The sequence below is a fragment of the Sinocyclocheilus rhinocerous genome, unplaced genomic scaffold, assembly GCF_001515625.1.
Source record: "Sinocyclocheilus rhinocerous isolate Xijiao unplaced genomic scaffold, SAMN03320098_v1.1 scaffold532, whole genome shotgun sequence".
NCBI lineage: Eukaryota > Metazoa > Chordata > Actinopteri > Cypriniformes > Cyprinidae > Sinocyclocheilus > Sinocyclocheilus rhinocerous.
Window position 1 is genome coordinate 101,725 of NW_015642820.1, and position 20,710 is coordinate 122,434.

General features: G+C 36.2%; 1 protein-coding gene across 1 annotated transcript in view; it reads left to right on the forward strand.

The window, feature by feature from the left end:
- Nucleotides 1-20,710, forward strand: part of cdk18 (cyclin dependent kinase 18) — a 92,564-nt gene that overhangs the window by 57,600 nt on the left and 14,254 nt on the right. Inside the window, exons 3-11 of the mRNA XM_016573809.1 lie at nucleotides 6,759-6,886; nucleotides 9,882-10,007; nucleotides 12,636-12,692; nucleotides 14,541-14,655; nucleotides 16,200-16,294; nucleotides 16,486-16,548; nucleotides 17,841-17,964; nucleotides 18,154-18,274; nucleotides 20,341-20,438. Of these exons, the coding sequence (XP_016429295.1) occupies nucleotides 6,759-6,886; nucleotides 9,882-10,007; nucleotides 12,636-12,692; nucleotides 14,541-14,655; nucleotides 16,200-16,294; nucleotides 16,486-16,548; nucleotides 17,841-17,964; nucleotides 18,154-18,274; nucleotides 20,341-20,438 (927 nt within the window). The remainder of the gene's footprint in view (nucleotides 1-6,758; nucleotides 6,887-9,881; nucleotides 10,008-12,635; nucleotides 12,693-14,540; nucleotides 14,656-16,199; nucleotides 16,295-16,485; nucleotides 16,549-17,840; nucleotides 17,965-18,153; nucleotides 18,275-20,340; nucleotides 20,439-20,710) is intronic.

Below are 20,710 nucleotides of genomic sequence, written 5' to 3' on the forward strand. Positions count from 1 at the left end.
CTACACATGAAATATGAAAGCAAATAGACATGATTATGATGATATATTTGTTTTGTATGCAGCTCATGGTATTTTTATAGCAATAAAGCATGTTTATGACGAATATTAGCAGTGTAGCGTTATTAAACATACAACGAGTGCATGTGTCTGCTTATTATAGAATCTAAATCAACTTTAGATCACAATCGGAAGTTATTAAGCACTCAATGATGGTTTAAAGTGGGTAAGCAAATACATTAATAATTACATACATTTTCAAGTGTAGCTTGATGCTAATTGTGCTTCTAATTATATTTTAGGACGTAGCCTATTCTTGTAAGCATTATAGATAGTTTGTGTTTCTGGTGTAGAGCCAAACTTTGTTTATCTTAATTTAGATGTTAAAGCCATATACGAGATACATATCTGAGGAAAAATGCATTGTTGGTTGGCGCCACCTAGCGTGCAGGCGTGAATTAGCAGAAGGCGAACAATTGTTTCGCGCTAGGTGTGAAAGCACCGTTCGTCGGCAATTCGCCTTGCTTTTTCGCATCGCGCTCAGTGTGGAAAGGTCTTTAGTCTCATTATGTACAGAGAGGGAGGGAGCGAGACAGGCTTTTGATCGCCCAGCAAGGCCTACTCCTGCTTTCAAGGCTGTCATTGACATAAAGGAGCATTAGTGATCTTTTGTGCACCTAGAAAGGGTTTTAAAAAGAGAATGAGAGGAGGCACGAAAGACTACAACAAATGAAACTGAGTAAAAAAGGAGAATAGGACGATCTGTCAGCTATTCATTTTATTTATACTCAAAGTGACTGCTTAGCTGTTTCGTGAACCGACATCTTATCCTTCACCAGGACAGTGATTATTATTAGTTATGCCATGGCTTTTCCTGAACCAGTGACAATGTCAGACACCTAAATATGATCTCCTTCCTACATGTTGTCACGATTTCTCTGGGAGGAACGAGGAGACGCAGGAGAATACTTCAACATAGATTTTAATCCAACAAGCAAAGGGATATAAACACTGGAATTCTAGGATGACATATAACAGCGGACTCAGACTCGGGGAAACACAGGGTTAAAATGCAAGGGGAAATTAGATAATTAATCAAACACAGCTGGATACAGATGAACATAATGAGGACAGGAACAGGAAACATGACCAACAAAGGACAAACAGGAACTAAACGGGAACATACACGTGACATTACTCCCCCCTCCCGGAAGGCGCGTCCCGCGCCGTAACAATACCACTGGGGAGTGGGGGTGGGCACCCTGGAGGCTGGTGCAAGACAGAGACACAGGGAAGGCCTCCAGGGCGGATTAGGCAGTCCGAGGAGCCATGGCGGATAGGGCAGTTCAGGGGTCCATGCCGGAACAGGCAGTTTGGGGCGCCATGGCGGAGCAGGCAGTTCAGAGGGCCATGGCGGAGCAGGCAGTTCAGGTTGCCATGGCGGAGCAGGGGACTCAGGAGGCCATGGCGGAGCAGGCAGTTCGGGTTGCCATGACGGAGCTGGTTCTGGATCGGGGCCGGACGCTCTCCAGACACCAGAGGATCCCTTCCCTCCAGCTTAGTCCAGTGGTGTCTGGGAGGTCCACAGGGCGATGGTAATTAGCCCCGATCCAGAACAGTGAGCTGAGCGTGGAGTCGTCCAAAGCCGTCGCCGCGGCGAGCCCGCAGAATTCCCAAGCGTACTACACGAAGGGGAGATCTCGGCGGGCTAAGGCGGCGAAACAAACTAAACAGGAACATACACGTGACACGTGTAGGTAGCTACATGTTTTCTAAACTGAATTGACTTGGGGCTAGTTCACCCAAAAACTGACAATTCTGTCATCATTTACTCGCCCTCATGTAAGAAATCTGTACGAGTTTCTTTCTTCTGTTGAACACAAAAGAAGATATTTGGAAGAATGTTGAAAACCAAACAGTTGCTGGTAGCCACTGACTTCCATAGTATTTTTTTCCCTTTCTATAGAAGCCAATGGCTACCTGTTATGCTTTACTGGTATTTATTTATTCATTTACCGACTGAATTGTTACAGACCCTTAAAAGTGTACTAATAGTATACATTGTATATTGACTACACATTCCATGAGGATTTTTTGTCTGTGCATTTTCGGTAACTCTTTTTGCAGGTACATGTTTACACCTGTAGGTGGCATCTTTAATAGTGAGTGATTGAAACAATTAATTGACCAATTCTTTCAAAAATGCTGATTCGTTCAGGAACTGACTTAAATGAACAAATCAATGAATTGTTCGCGAAATCTATTCATTTAAAAACATTCAGGAACAAAACATTACTACTTTTATGAATGAGTCATTAAATGAGCCATTTTAAAAATTCATTCAACAACACTATCTTACTCAGGATTCACTCTCTCTACAAACTTGGTTTCAATTGTCTGACTCACTCATTTTATATATAATATTATAATATATTTTAAAGAACATTATAGAATAATATAACTGCAACAGCGCCTCCTCAAGATATTGGATGAGAAAAAAATAGTACAAAAATAAAACAATGCCAATATTACAAAATATAACATTAAAAAGTGTATAAATCACTCGATTTTCTAAAGAAACATTGTCCAATAGCGACACCAGCAGGTAAAGGTACAGCGAGTGTCTCTCGCTCTCCCTAAAGCTGGCAGTGAGTTTGGTGGGGGGTAATTGAGAATGAATGGGGGAAAGTCATGTGAGAGGAGGCAATGCCTCCATAGCAATATGATTGGACATGACTGGTTATGTTTGTCAGTGATTGGTTCGTGCAATAAATCCCGCCTCTTGTGTTTGGGCATGTTCGTGAATCAGTCTAAATGAACAATATAAAGGAAAGACTAATTTTTTAAAAAGTATACAACTCACACACTTAGATATAACTATATTCTTGGCATAATATAGAATATACCATATTTTGACATCAATATTTTAGTAATACTTTATCTGAAAACAATGCGGTAGATATTCCTCTTCTCACAAGGTGCCTTTATTAATAACAAAACGTGAGCATCTGTCCCAGCCTTTGTCATTTCCCATCTATGACCTGAGAGTCATGTCTCTCCCTCCATCTGCTCAATTGGATCTTTCACACCCTCATGCAGCTTTGATGATTTTCAAAGCTTCACATCTCTCCTCCTTGTTCGACAGTACAGAAACCAGTGACTGTGCATTGTGACAGTCTGGGCAAGCGAGTCGATGCAGGCGGTCATCCTTACCTTTCATCACGTCGCTGTTAGCCCGAGCGGAGAGGTACAGTGAGAGCATGATGTTGGAGGTCTGGTTGTGTGCCTGCCCGGATCAGATGAGATGGGCTTTGATGTTTGGTGGGGGCCCGAGTCGCTCAAGCAGTTCAGATCCAATTTCTGACCCTGTCGTCGACACACACTCTGGGGTCAGGACTCTAATACCCCTCTGGCCTGTCGACAGGCAGGGATTGTGATCCCTGCACAAACTCAGGACAACAGCAAATGCCAAGTGAGATTAGAGCCGTCGATATTAACCTGTGTGCACCACAAGGAATTCAAATGCCGTATTAGCTGGGCAACTGCAGGGTCTGAGTCCGAATCACTCGTAGATTCAGTAGGGCTGGGTATTGACACAGATTTCATGATTTGATTCCAATTCACAAGCTCTTGATTCGATATCAATTAATCTAGATATATCTCAGGTACAGTACTGTTATTCAGACAGATTTTTTCAAAAATTAAATAAAATAGAAATAACAGGCTAAGTAAAAAATGGTAACAATTAAATTAGGTCCTATTATTTATTATCTTTGGTTAATGCATTACCATTACCTTCTGATGAGATACCTTCTGATCTTCATTTATGTCTATTTCATGCTATAGTAATAAATAGGAAGAGATGATCGTTCACATGCTCTACAGTTATCTGTCATGGCACATTAAATAGTGACAAAAGCCGGGATCACTAAAACATGATTTATGGTTTGAATTTAGTAATAAAATTGACAGAATTTGAAAGCTAAAACATTGTTTCTTATCACAAAACTGCAACATTGGTTGGCAGGCATGCTACAAAAAAATTTAGTTAAGTTTTGTTCATGCATCAACAGAAAAAACTTAAAAGCCTGTTCACACCAATGACGATAACTATAGCAATAAAGTTTACAACTAAAATAAGTAAAAATCATTCTAATTCAATGAGAATAGGGAACTCTAACGGCACAAAGAAACAAAATCATTAGAATCATTCTCTGAACAATTTTTTCCAGCTGATGAACAACAAAACATTGGGAATTAGAATTAAATCATGCATTTAAAGGAGCTGTATGCAATTTTTTTGACTCTACTAAAGCATACATATATTTGCAGATATTTAGGAAACATGCTAAGTACACATATTTGTTTCTCCAACAAAGAATGCTACATTCAGAGTCTGTGTGACTCCGCCCACTGCCAATTTACCCAATAGTATTGCAACACCGCGGGTTGCCAGTACGTGGAAAACAGCGTATTAGAAGCCTGCAAATGAATTTCATCAGAGATCGCAGATTCTACTCAACCTAAAAAGCCTCGGCATCCATCTAAAAAACTCTATGACCAGAGGTATATTAAAATGTGAAATCAACTCATCAACTTACAGTGTAAGGCTCGTCTCCTTCCATTTTGAATTGTGCTCGTTCCTGTTGCATGTCCTCAATCTGGCAACCCGCATGAGCGTTGCGTCTGAGAAGGAGGAGGGCGGGAGAATCAATATTTTGAATTTGGACTGCAGTACCCATTTCAACCACTAACTGGCAACATAACATACTGCACATTTAAAGCAACAGCTGACATAAATGTATTAATAAACAGAACATTACAGTACGATGGTGTGGATGCTAATATAGTTCTCTTAATGGTTATTTTTTTTTAGCATTAATGGGCCTTAAGAGATCGACCTTGTTATTTAAGAATGGATATCGAGATTAAATGAGGATTGATACAAAAAATGATTGATCCTGGCAACTCAGCCCTAATATTCACAGTAATAACAGGAACATGCAAAACAGCTGTCGCGATCATCTCGGATAAAATAAAGACAGCCGTGGGTAATGCGACCGCGTAGACCGGCCATCTCTGCCAGATGTGACATTTCACGGCGTTCCCATCTAAATGGCTCCGATAAAGAGTTCACTTGTGCGGTCCGGAGAGGATGAGACCGGCATAAATGAGAACGGATGAGCCTGGCAGGCAATTCTCATTCAGCACCGGGCTCGGCCCAATAATGAGGTGGATCTCAATTATGCCGCCACGGCGCTGTGAAATGGATCAGGGGCTCCCACCCTGATGCCTCCGGAGGCCCTTCAAGCCCCCTCGTCCAAATTGAACTGATGGAGCAGAAAAGCCATTTTGATTTTCGTTCTCACCTCCGAAAACACGGTTTGGCAGTGATAATGCCAGGCTGCATTGTGCTTGCGAAGGGGGTCAGCCGTGGCGTCTGTGGGTCCCTATCGGACGTGCCGTATAGGGGCGTAATTGGATTTGTGCTTACAGTCTGTTGACACAGACGTTATTAATTGGGGTGGCTGGATTGACATGCACTTAGATTGCCACCTCATAAATGCATGAAACTCGGCGCGATAATTGCGATCGCTCTGCTAACTGTGGTGGGCTTGATTAATGATGCCGTCATCAGCATATGCCAAAGCTAACCTCATGGTTATTGAGTTAGCGGGCTAATCAGAGAAGAGGTGGGGCGACTACGGCTCAAGAGAGGCACAAGAGATCGTTGAGGCTCTTCAAACGACTCTTATGACCTAATGAATGCAACAGTTGCCATTTAGGTTTCCGGAGTAATAGAAGCAACAACCAAACAAAGCACAGCGGGATCACTAAAACATGGCCTATAGGCTTTGAGTGGGGGTACAGAACTGAAAATAAAGATATATAAAGTTTACTGTATATAGCAAGCAATTGTTTTTTTCTTTTATAGTACAGCATGCTCAGAAGTGTTCGCTTATGCTCTCCTGCTTCTTCCATTCGCTCACAAAATGTGCTTTTCCTTGCCTGTCACTCAATACCCTTAGATACAAGAATACTGTCAAATATTTATTATAAATATTGAATGAGTTGAGGCTACAGGATGGTTTCTGACTATCAGCTCCATCTACTGAACCACAGTCAGACAGAAAATCCTTACAGTGTTGACAAAATAATCACATTCTGCACATCACATCTATAAACCGCTGCAGACATTTTGTTTTTATGGTGATGCTAACTATTAATATGGCCAAATTAAAATAAGGGAAATTATATTCACATCCCAAACAATTTTACAAGACAATACTAGGACAATTACTTAGTTTAATAAAGAATGTATTATTATTATTATTTAGTATTATTATTATAATGTTAGCATGTTTGTTTTCAGAAATATTCATTATATTTCAATATTTTAGATTAATTATCATTATTAGGCAGAAAATACTAGCACAATAATTAAAAATAATAAATATTATTATTAACATTGTTACTACTACAAAATATGTATGCACAATTACTTAATTATTATAATATAGTTTCTGTGGCATTGTTAAAATATTTTTAGTTATTATTAAAAAATAATATTTAATTAATTGGCATTTGTGTTAAGCACATTTTAGCGATCATCCCTTCTTACCATTTTCAAAACTACTGGCAGATAAAGTTGAAAAAAAGATATAAAGTGAGAAAAAAAAGATATAAAGTGAGAACTATGGGTACCAGAATCATCTATATATCTCTAAAGTAACTGTAAGATGTGTGTTTGTGTCTTACAGGTGTGGTGCCCAATAGTCTGGGTTTACACAGCCTGCAGCCCAGTCCAGTGGCTCCAGACAGCCAGGCTCAATCTCCCACCCAACTGCAGTACCGCAACAAAGTCCAGCACCGCCGATTCTCCATGGAGGTGAGTCGTGTTTAATCATCTCATCCTTCTCCATGCTAAAGCCCATCCAAGTGCTCTTTCCAGAGGCTTTGATGGAGTCCTAGTGATCCTAACAGAACAACACAAGCTCTGCTTGTAATCTTGTCTGAGTACTTAATAAAGTCCTTGCCAGAGGCACTAAAGCCTCGTTATCAAATGCTTTGTTTCTCTTTAAGGTGAGACTAGGAGACGAGTCACATAATAGTACTAAAGCAATGACAAGTTTTTGTCTATAAACTAGGGATGTAACGATTCACTGAACTCACGATGCGATACGATTCACGATACTGATTTCACGGTACGATATTCTCACGTTTTTTTTTACAAAATGAGATTGAAGACAAATTAGAAATGAAAAGGTGTCCTTTTATTATTTCTCAGACAAAATTGCTAAATATTTCTTTGTGAAACTGAAATATAGCAAAACAAGATTGTAATTTTAAAACACACTCCAAATCAAATGAATAACACAAATGAAAGAAATCTCTCAATATAAACAAACTATAAACAAACAAAGCTTTGACTGTGCTCTTTCCATTTAAAATTAGGAGGCAACCTCTGTAGGCCTATTTTAATTATGATCCAAACAAAAATGCTGCATACATGCAGCATGAGCAGATTTTAATCTAAATTGTATTGTATAATTTCGAAATTTGAAGCTAAAACAGAATGGTCTGACTTTAGTTTTGTGAAACTATACTACATAAAACTTATCTGATCGAAACAAAAACAGCAGACGCCCTGAATGAGACGCAAATACACTCAGCAGGTGGTGCTTATGGAACAGCAGCGATACAGCCTTTCCTTGGTTGCCACTGTAAACAAAGCAGCACTGCGGTTATGAACACTAATTTAATATGCATTATACAGAGGTAAGATGAAAAGAAAATACCATGTAAACTTTTCTAAAGATAGTCAGTTCCCCTCAAAGATACATTCATATGTTTTTAATCATTATATATTGGTATTGATTTTCAACCAGCTCGGAGTGCATCGTTACATCCCTACTATAAACACTGCTATATATAATGGGAATCATTTTTACGGAGGCCCTAAAGGGACACGGTAATGGTAAAAATATAAAATGGGAAGAAGAATTATATTTGAATGAATTTGCATTCTCCGGTACTTTTATGTTTCCCTTTTGTTCGTTTCTTGAGTGCTAAGTTTTTCCAGGGGAATGCAATAGTGCAAAGGTTAGGCTTGCCTTTTGACTATTTCTGCTGATGAGTTGGTTACTGCAGAGCATGTTTTCAGTCAGACTTGAGACAGTCTCATGCCGAGACAGATCCTTACCCTTACCCTGGCGAGCAATTCCAGCTGCAGTGTTGAACCGATTCACCATTGAGAGTCTCTGCATTATCCTGTCTTCTCGTGAATTTACAGGGACGACCAGTCTTTTGGAGGAACTCAAATGAATTAGTGTCATTGTAAAGCTGCAATATTCGAGAAATCACAGATTTGGAATGACCAACTTCACGTGCAATGGCTGAAAGGGTCATCCCTTTGGCTTTCATCTGGACAGCCTACTGTTGCAGGGTTTCAGTCCCCTTAGAGCAGCCCACAATCTTACAATCTCAGTGAAAATTAGAGGAATGCTGCCAATTAAACACCGTTTGTCTCATAATTAAGGAAATTAGCACGTGGCGCCAGATTAACACCCATAACTTGTAGGTGTATGTAAGTGTTCTCTAATTTTGACCAGAGTTCTTTTTCAAATATCAAATGATAATTTTCAAATAAAGTTTTTACTCTGTGCTTCAGAATACAATTAATTTATGAAATATGCTTAAAAAAACTGCCCTTCTAATCCTGTTAGGATAACTTAAAATGCGACTAAGCACTGACCTTGAAATTTAGGAAATTGTAGGTTGTTCTCTCATTTTGATCTCCACTGTTTGTGTGTGTGTATTATATATATTATGCACCTTTTATAGATTTTGGTAAATAGTCTAATTTTCTCTCATTTTATTGGGATTTTAGCAGAAATTGTGGTGTGTACATATAAAGTGCCATAAATAAGCAAGTTGAAAATATACCATGCCAAGTGGAATGCTGAATGACAAAAGACTAATCAGAGGCCTGCCTTGATCAACTTCCCCGTTTTTCTCCTCTCTTCCACCATAATCATCCATGCGATTCAGTATCTGTATGATAGGAAAGCCTCCATTGGAGGCACACGAGAAAGATGGAGTCCATCATTAAATGGAGTGGAAGTATTACCTGCAAGTTAGTCCGGCGCCACAAAAGACAGACTCCACATTCGGAGTGTTCTTTGCCTCGGCTGTCAGCTTTCTTATTCAGTGGCCATGAATCTAGAGGGGGAAAATTGGAATGAATGCCCTCTCCCATTTTCAAATCCGACAGCTTCTTTCTTGCTCTCGCAACCCTTTTATCTGCACCATGCACCCTTATTTTATTCCCACAGGCATGACGGGAGAGCGCCGAGGAGAAAGGAGGACTTTTTATTCCCTGATTTTATTGAGAATCGCTGGCTAGTTTTATTGCACGACCGTACAAACTCAGCCACAAGGCAGAGTGGGAGGAATCACAGGGAACGCTCTCATTTTTCAGAGCACATAAGATTCCCCCTCATTGCCGTGCTATTTTTGGGCCTCTCTTAACCATGGCGATGAATCGAGTTACGAACTAACTCCATCAGAGCTTCTTAAATGCAAGAAGATTGTTGGTTATACTTCAGCCTGTCGTAAGATACAATATTTTGTCCTACCCTGCCTTGGCGTGTTAAGATTATGCCAGAATCCTTTATTGAGTGAGAGTCTTCGTACTGGAGAAAAGTGACAGGTTTTCACATTGTCATGCTGAGTTCGTCATGGTAAGAATAGTCAGCTCTGCCTATAGGCGTAGAGTTGTGTTGCGCGGTGGAGAAAGCTGTCATATTCACCTTGACATGCTGTGTTTTCATATGTGTGCTAGCCGAACGCTAATAACTGACAGCTCTTTGATGTGTGTGCAGGATGTAACTAAGAGGATGTCTCTGCCCATGGATATTCGTCTCCCGCCAGAGTTTCTGAAGAAGTTGCAGATGGAAAGCCCTTCACCGTGCAAACCGCTCAGCCGCATGTCCAGAAGAGCCTCACTGGTTAGTAACCAAACTAAACTCACTTAGACAGTTAGTTAGCAATCAAAACGAGGACATTACATAGTCTAAGTTCACATTAATAACTACAGACTAACAGAAACTCTAACCCCCCTAAACTTTTTGCATTTAAAATTGAATAACTACAATTAAAAACTAAAAAGAAAAAAAGAATATTATATAAAGATGTAGTTAATATCTCAACAAAATTGCTAGAAAAGCAAACCTGTCTGCATACATACAAATCCTGTTCCAAAAACATAAGAGCTTCCTACCCAGACAACATTTTTAGGCATTATAGGCATACAACAGTACACAGATACCCATTTAATTTCTTTTCTTTTTAATCTTAAACTATGGAAGCCCGTTTGCACCACTGAATAAAAAATAAAAGAGGTAACTGTGAATTTTTATCTCGCAATTCAGAATTTTTTTTTCAGAATTGTGTGATACAAACTCGCACTTGCGAGTTATATAGTATTGCATGATATAATCTAGCAATTGCGAGAAGAAAAAAAAACCTCAGAAGCATTGCCTTATATGCAGATGATACCATTGTATTTCTATCAGAACTTGGAAAATCAATACCATCTCTTTTAAAGCTTATGGACCTGTTTGGCAAATTCTCTGGTTTTAAAGTAAATGAAGAGAAATCCTCAATTATGTTTCTCAATGAACAGGAGAGAATAAATCCAAAGGTAGCACACCCATTTATAAATGCGGTAAATGGTTTTGATTACCTAGGAATTAAAATAACCCCTAAAATATGCTCCCTTAGTTCAGCGAATTATGAACCTTTATTATCTAAATTGTCTGAAGAGACAGCTAGATGGATGACACTGCCCCTGTCTTTAATGGGAAGAATAAATGTAATCAAGATGACCATACTTCCGAAATTTGTATATGTTTTTCAGTCGTTACCACTTACTCCTCCTCCTGCATTTTTCCAGAAAGAAAGCTTCTTTCTAATTTTATTTGGAGTAATTTTGGAAAAGTTAATAAAGATATGTTTAAAAAAAAAAAAAAACTCTGAATTATGAGATATAAACTCACAATGACTTTTTTCTCAGAACGTGAGTTTTTATCTTGAAATTCTGAATACATTTCTCGCAATTGCGAGTTTATATCCCACTATTCTGACTTTATAACTCGCAATTGCAAGTTTATATCTTACACTTCTGAAAAAAAAAGTCAGAATTGTGAGTTTGTATTGTGCAATTCTGAGAAGAAAAAAAAACTAAAAACGGCTTCCATATTAAACAACAAATGTGTTTTTGCAGATAATGATATCTCAGAATGCACTGCAACAAGCTTGTTCAGTGGCCTGGGTCCTGGAAGTATTTTTGCATTCATTTTTCCCATAGGAATTTTTTAACCAAATGGCATGAACCAAAGCAACCAGCAACCAGAGGTGAATCACAACAAACTCTGATTTGAAGCAAAAAAGTATTTGAAAATTAGACAAACAGATAACAACATGCTTAATGGCTTCACTAAGGAAAAAAAGAACAATCCCATGAAGCATAGTGAAAACTGGGCAAATAAAATAATTAATTTAAAGTTGTTAATTAAAGAAATTTAAATGTATTGCAAAAATGCATATTATGCATACAAATAATAGTAGTTTGAGAGTATAAGAAAACTGACATCATTCACAGTTCTCTGATTGGTGGAGATTTCTCTGCAGAATCATGGGAAATGTAGTTTTTACCAGGTATTCCACTGCTGAATGCAATAAATTGAAATAATGTTGGCTGATGTCTTCAACAGAAGCATATAATATTGATTAACAACCTTGTAGCTCACAGTAGGTCTGACTTGTAGGTTTTTAAGTTGGACCTACTATTCAAAAAGAATTCACTATGGAGAAAATTAATGGTATTTTTACTTCATTACACTCTATAGTGACCATTAAAGGTGCAATAGGTGATTGTCTTCAGAAATATTTTTTGTTATGCTGGTTGAAAGTCTCTTCACATCCCGATAGCAATCATTAAGTTAAGTGGTCTAAATACTACTGTCAAACTATAGGCCTACTACTGCTTTCGAAATATATATTGTGAATAGTGCTATACACATGCACAACAGGTTTGCACACTTAATGCATTGGTCTAGAATTTCTATCTGCATTTGTACAAAAACAGCCTCAGCACTGAAAAATATAGATAAAAATACTTACACATCATAAGGTGTATTCACCATTACTGCAATAAAAAACATTATCATAAATGCCTTCTACAGCCATTCTTCTCTTTCAAGTCAATTTCTATAAAATAATTATGCTGCTGCTGCCACACAATTAAAACTTGATGTACAACAGGTTTACATGCTTTACAAGGCATTGGTCGCATTCACAGAATATGTTTTTTTTTTATTGTCTAAGCATGTCCTTCTGCTACACACAGGAAAAACCTCAGTGGTTCCTACACAATGCCCTCCACTCGCTCTACTTCACGTTAAACAATATTAACAACAGCCTCACTTACATATCTAGCTCTTCAATGTGCTTATTTACATATGTAGATATCTATGCACTGTTTACAACTTCTAAAACTATTCATAAATGTTGTCAACAAGCTATTTCAACAAATTGAAGACATGTTGGTCACACTGTATTCCATTCTTTTCCAGTCGGACATTGGCTTTGGGAAACTGGAGACCTATGTGAAGTTGGGCAAACTAGGAGAGGTAAATGTTTTCACTTTCCTTGGCGAAAAAAAAAAAAATAATGCTATAGGCAAAAATTTAAAACATAAAACAGCAGCCATCGAAATGAAGAATCAAATGTGTTCATTACGAGATTCCCAGCAGGTGATTACAGTGAATATGAGTCGTGTTGAATGTGGATTCTGATTTAATGGGCTTTTTTTGGCATGAAGAGACATCAGTCTTTATATGCTCAAAGCTGTACTGTGACTAGCCCGTCAATTTTCCATTAAGTGCAACAAAGCATGCACATTGCAAATTGTGAGAAATAATGTACTACATACAGTACAACCCTGAGGAATACCGTATCTAATGACTGCGTGAGAAAAACCTGAAGTATTGGAAAAATACTGGACTCGGGCTGCAGTGAATTCACTTCAATAAAAAAGCAGGTTTTCATATCTTTGTATCAGTTATAAATGTTTTCATTAACGTTTAAAGGTGCTTTTAGCTCTGCCTGGAAAAGTCAGGGAAATTAATAACATTTTAAAAAGTGCGATATGGTTTTATTCTAGTTATTCTCAGCTCTAAAATATTACAATAGCTAGAAATTGCTCTTTTGTGAGTAAAATATCAGTAATATCACATTTAAAAACCTTAATAGCCATGTCATTTAGCAGACACTTTTATACAAATTCATTTATAAGGATTATCAATTTACAAGGACAATCACCTTTAAGCATTCTTAGGTTAAAATTAATACTTTTATCCAGTAAGGACACAATAAATTGATCAAAAGTGACAGTAAAGACATTCATATTGTTACATTGTTGTTACATAAGATTTTCAAATAAAGGCTGTTCTTTAAAACTTTCTATCACCATTTCCACAGAAATATTAAATAAATTATTATAAGAAATGTTTATTAAAAAATCAGCATATTAGAATGATTTTGAAGGATAATGTGACACTAAAGACTGGAGTAATGATGCTGAAAATTCAGCTTTGCATCACAGGAATAAATTACATTTGACAATATCATCACATAGAAAACACTTAAATTATACAAATATTTCACTATATAAACATTTTTACTGTATTTTTTGCAAATAAATGCATTATCCACTTAAAACAAAGTATACCAAAAATTGCCATAAAACATCAAAAGTTCATTTTTGGAATTTGAACATTTTTTTCTAGCTATGCTCATCTCTAGCCAACATACAGTGAAATACGGTCAATATGAAACGACTTTCATAGACAATAGATCACTGGTTTTAAAGAGCGGTTTGGATTTTCTAGACACTGTGGTAGACAAAGATCTCTAACCAAACTAGAAACTAGATCAACACTCCCAGATTTGTCTGAAGACTGTGTGAAGTTTCATACTGGTCTAATTCAGTGGTTCTCATTTAGTGAATTGCAAGTCTGATATAGTTTAGGACAAAACAATGTTGAATGCAAAAAACGCAATGCAATTTACCATAATTATTTTTTAGGACGAACAAAGTGGTTTCTTGTTGACGTCAATGACCACATTTCAAGTCAACCTCTTCAATATTTTTGCACAAATTAATCTGTCACTTGGTAGAAGCTTGTGAAATCAGACAGATGCAGGCACGTTGCGTGACATGCCATCAAAACAACAATTGTCCATCAAAATTCAAGAGACATTTGAGAACCAAACATACTCTTAATTTGTCATATTGCTGCAATCACGCAGTTTAAGGTAATAATAATGTTTGATTTCAAGACAATTCTGTTTGCTTTTGTGCAATACATCATTTCGGGCTACTCAAGCAAAAGCCAGTAGAGAACCACTGATCTATTCAGCACCACTCCTCTTCCCCAGAAGATTGACATATTTTTGTCTTCCTGTCTGTCAAACAGGGCACATACGCAACGGTATTCAAAGGCCGCAGCAAACTCACAGAAAACCTAGTGGCCCTGAAAGAGATTCGTCTGGAGCACGAAGAGGGCGCCCCATGCACGGCCATACGGGAAGGTAGCGTCCTCCTCCCTCAAAGACACAACTATGATTTCGAGCTCCCCAGTTGTTCAAAACCCACATTGTCACGAAGAGTATACATTCTAAACTGGCAAGCCACAGGCATCTTCTTCAGCCAGCCTGAATCACTCCATCTAACTGAGATGGAGTACGTGAGCGGGGTTGCTAATGGAAAACACCGATGTGAAGCAGGGCTGCCACCCAGTGGCTGCTGAGCTCTCGCTAAAGGGAACACGCCATGATGGAATGCATTACAAAACATATCAGAAGAGGTCAGGGTTAGGCAAAATGTAGTTCTTTTACAGCTCTGAGACTTCATTTAAGTATCAGCTTGGTTCAGATTTAAAATTACGGGGATCCCTTTCTCTAAAGAAAAAGCGGAGACACAGAAGACCTCAGCAAAAGTGTGCATTCATTCTCCCTTTAATATTTAATTCTTTTCTATTGCATAAAAAAAGACTTAAAATGAGGGGTAAATTAGAGCATTCTTACAAATCCATATTAGTAATTATTTCATTAAAATGACAAATAATAAATCATATTAATTATAATTAGATATAAAGATATAATTCTTTAGAGATTTTTTTAGTAATTCAGCAAGGACACAATAAATGGATCAAAAATGACAGTCAAGACATTTATAATGTTGCTAAAGATAAAAAAAAAATGCTGTTTTTGAAAGTTTCTATTCATGAAAGAATCCTGAAAAAAGTATTTTTAAAACATTTTTACAAAAATTATAAGCAGCACAACTGTTTTCAACAATGATAATAACAAATGTGTCTTGAGCAGCAAGTCATCATATTAGAATATTATTAGGGCAATGTTTTTATTATTAGTCATTCATTAGTCAAAATATTTAAATATGTATACACATATTGGTAAAATATTTAAATATATTTACATTTAGTCATTTAGCAGACGCTTTATTAAATTAGGACAATAGAAGCAATCACAACCAACAAAAGAGCAATAATAAGCAAGTGCTATGACAAATCTCGGTTAGCCAGTACACGTAGCAAGGTGTTTTTTTTCTTTATATATAATAAATAAAAAGAAAACAAAAAGATAGAATAGAAAAAGAATAGGGAACTTTTTTTTAAGAAAACAAGCAGTTAGAAAAAGAAATCGAGAGTTTAACTGTTAGAGGGGGATTTTTTTCTTAATAAAAAAGAAAACAAAAAAATAATTAGAATAGAGAGTGCTAGAGTTAGAGAGTCAAAAGAGATGGAAGAGATGTGCTTTTAGCCTTTTATTAAGAAATAAACTATTAATTATATGTTTCCAGAAATAGCAAATATGTGGGCTGTTTATGGGTAATACTATTGTAATAATTCATACTGAAAAATGAAAAACAACTCTTAGAATAGTGTTCTAATTTGAATGACAATTCTGCATCCTGTTTGGCTCGATTAAAATTCAGGAACTGGATTAGAATTTCAAAAGCCAATTTCATATCAAATTCCGGATGTTGCACAACCCTGCTGGAGGTTATTATTATAGGTGCTCATTGTCGTCATGTTGTTGTTGTGTTGCACCAGTGTCGCTGCTGAAGAACCTGAAACACGCCAACATCGTAACGCTGCATGACATCATCCACACCGACCGATGTCTCACCCTTGTCTTTGAGTATCTGGTAAGCCACGTCGCACAGCTTTTCTTTTGAATGCTATGAAAACAGTATAGCAGCCTGTATAGGCTACAGTTCATCCCACAGTGCTTTGTGATTTTGGGGCGGGGTGGTATTTGACATATATTCCTCTTCAAAGTGACAGGACCAGTCTGTTTCAAATGCCATTTTAACGTCATAACCTATTGTCTTTGCAGGACAGTGACTTGAAGCAGTACCTCGACAACTGTGGAAACCTAATGAGCATGCACAATGTGAAGGTAACAGCGAAAAACATCAACAAGCTTACCAATTAAAAGTCAACAGAGCTGTCTACATAGGCAGCATCCTAACGCTAAATAGTATAGAGACAAGACAGTTGATTCTGATAAGAGTGTGACATGTTGCTAAGTTTCAAATGACAAGCAATTTGTCAATCGATTTCGAGCACAAAGCTGCTCGACAACATCACAGCCAATCAGAAGATATGCTTCAATATACAGTTACGAAGAGCAGGATTTTGGACCAATGAGATTTCACTGGGCGGGGCTACCTAGCAGACCCAGAGAAACAATGAGGTCTCGTTTGTGATTTTTCTTACCAATAGGGAAAACTCTAATTGACTAATTAGTTTGTTTAAATGACTAATAAGTCAATTTATTAAAAGAAAATTAAATAGAAATTATGTATAGATCTCTAGCTGACATTTTAAACACTGATTAGCAGCATCTAATGATTTGGAAATAGCCCATATGTTTTATGATAATGGGGAATTTAGGCTGAAAATTAATCAATTAATAAAAACTACACTAACAGCAGTCATCAACTTTTCTAATTCGACAGCTAATAGCTTTTCGCATGTCACTTTATCATTGTTGCACCTGGATAAAACATGGTGTCATTAAAATAAAATAAAATAAAAAAATAAAATAAAATAAAATAAAATAAAATATGGGGAAACGAGGTCTTTAAAATTTTATATTAAACAAATTTCATTGACACTTGTCATTATTGAATGAAAAAATATAGCTGAATTTTAAACGTTCAAATATTTGAGACTATTTCGCAATGCATTCTGGGATTGTGCTTCAAAGTGTAAATGACAACAATTTTTATTTCATTATCCCTTTCAATGCAATGTAAAATAAACTGAAATAAAATATATAAAAACTCAAAAAACATTTAGTTTAACTATAGATAAAATACTAAAATAACTACATAAAACTAATAAAAGCTATTAAAACACACCACACACATCAACATAACTAACTAAAATTAAAAATAAATATAAAATTGCGAAATATGTAAAAAAAAAAAATTATTATAAATTAAAATCTATATTATTTCAACTATAAAATAGTATCAGTAATATTAATAATAATAATAGCATCCCAATTATACTAAAATGGCAGTAAATGATAACTATTTTCAAATTTGCAGTGGATACTTGTGATGCTGCCTTCAAATTTGCTCAAAATTAGGCATCTTAGAAGGCAGCTGGCTACATTTAAAATGCTGTCTTTGTTGGTACTTTAAGTTAGAAATGCTAACATCTGCCTCTCTGTCCTTGTAGATATTTATGTTCCAGCTTCTTCGTGGTTTATCATATTGTCATTTGAGGAAGATTCTCCACCGGGACCTGAAGCCTCAGAATCTGCTCATTAATGACAAGGGAGAACTCAAACTGGCAGACTTTGGTGAGACTTTCTTACAAGGCCTGAATTTTCACTGATGCGTTTACTTTGGTGCGCTGTACAAAGAATATCTGACTTGCTTTTAGCACATTACCCAGCAGCGGTCTCCCATGTGACTCTTGGCTCAGATTCTGGGTTACCCAGCAACGTTTGTTCATCGCCTTAACTATCTGTCTAATCTTGCTTGTTAAGGTTTGGCCAGAGCAAAATCAGTCCCAACAAAAACCTATTCGAATGAGGTTGTGACCTTGTGGTATCGACCTCCTGATGTCCTGCTGGGTTCTACAGAGTACTCAACACCGATAGACATGTGGTAAGATGTTTCTCCCAAAAACCGCTGCTAGAAAACACTGAACACCATAGAGCTACAGTACGGCATCGGCCACAATGTGTTGCTAACATTAGGAAAGCTTCAAGCTAAACTAATAATACTGCGCATACACAATGCTAGGAGACTATAAAAAAAAGCAAAAATAGTCCATAATCTAAAATCATGATACACACAATTTTTATGTCTATTTTTACAAAAACATTATGCAATTTTAACCATAAATCAGTCATTGGTTACATTTGCAAACAAAGCACTACTCATATTTTCTTCAGCAAATGTGAAAACAGTCTTAAAATTAGTAAAACTTAAATTTAACCATTTAAACTAGACAAGTTTAACCATGTAAATGATATAAAATTAACCAATTTAACTAAACCAACATAACCATTTAAATAATACAAATGTAACAACTGAAATAACTCAAATTTAATTTAATATAGGCAATTTTAACTATTTAAATTAGACAGTTACATTTGCAAACAAAGCACCACTCATCTTTTCTTTCTCTAGACACATTGAACCATTTAACTAGCCAATGTAACCATTTAAATAAATAAATATAACCATTTAAATGAGAAATTAGTTGAATTAGATACATTTGCAAACAAAGCACCACTCATATTTTCTTCAGCAAATGTAAAAACCTGGTTGAAATGTGTAAAAACCTATTCCTTTTAAATTAGACAAATTTAAACTAGACCAATTTAACAATTAAAATAATACAAATGTAACCATGAAATCAAAACTTTAATTTTAATTTAATTTAAATAGGCAATTTTAACCATTTAAATCAGATTAGTTACATTTGCAAACAAAGCACCACTCATATTTTTATTTTTTAGATTTATATTAAATTAGATTATTATTCAATTATATTTAAATTAGAGATTCATTGATTTAGATAAATTTAACTCTGTACACTCAAAATAAATCATGGCATAGCTTAGTATTTGCATCGATATGAGTTAAAAAATAATAATAATAAAATTCCGTAAGGTACTTATTCAAATTATTTTAATTTGAATAAACTGAATACATTTAATTGGTAAATAAAATAAAATAAAATAATTTTATTGCTGTGGAACAAGCAAGATTCACTTAGTTAAAATGTATGAGATCGGTTTACATATTGTAAATTAGATTTATGATTATTACATATGCCTGGTTATTTTGCATTTAAATAAATTCAATTAATTAGTACTGTTGTATAAATCTTAATTGTTTTATTTATGTATGACTGATGAATATGCATCACATTAATCTAATGTTAAAACTGTAATGGATGAAAAAAATCTTAAATATAGGCCAAGCATTTGTCAGGTTTTATTTATTATAAAGTGTTTTTGAGATGATTGCCATCACTGGAACTTTTTTTTTTTTTTTGCTTTCTCAGCACTCAAACACATTCAATTCAGTCTTTTTTTTATTTATTCAACATCTCATGTCAAAATAACTAAATAAATGAGTTCACATAACCTTTTGTTTTAGAAAAAAAAAAATTTAATTTATAAACCTTATGAAATTTTTGATTGTGCCAAAGAGCTCGACTGTTGCTCAGTCCTCCAGAAGAAACGTTAAGTTAGAAAATTGAATTCTGTCTTTCCTGACACAACCTTTTAACGTCACACGCGCACCCTGACACGCACTCCTCGGGCAACCTTGGATAGCTGACACTGACTCGGACATAAATGCTTTTTTAAAGCTAAGCCGTCCTGTTCGATAAAAATGCCGTTGTGTTTAATCCTCAGGATTAGTCCAGTGGGCTAATCAATCCGAGCGTGACAGCAGCCACATGTGTCTTTCCCATATCTCCACCTCACAGCTTTCCCGAAACTACCCTCCAGTCAAGCAGACGTCAAACTGTGATAGGACAATATTCTCAGAGACGCCGTATCTAAAACATCTGCGACAGTCCTGATCTGATATATTCAAATGATGTCTGCTGGCTTCATTTAAAAGCTTTGACGTATAGAATAACAGCACTGAAATTAAAGAGATTTTATGATCATAACGCAGTAGTAAAATAATGGATGTCTCTGTATCACTAGGGGCGTGGGCTGTATCCTGTACGAAATGGCGACAGGCCGTCCCATGTTTCCTGGATCGACTGTCAAAGAGGAACTACACCTGATATTTCGCCTCATGGGTACGAGAGACATTTTGTGTCACTTTAATTGTTATGTATAAATTATAAAGGTTCTTTATTGGCATCTGTGGTTCCATGAAGAAATTTTAACATTCATGAAATCTTTCCAATCCACAAAAGCTTCTTTCAAGTGGAAAAAGGTTCTTTAGATTATCAAAATGTTCTTACACCGAGAGAAAAAAAAAAGTTATTTTAAGAAAGGTTCTTTTGGGAACCAAAAAATGGTTCTCTTATGGCAAATGTGAAAATCTGATTACATTTGCATATTTCAA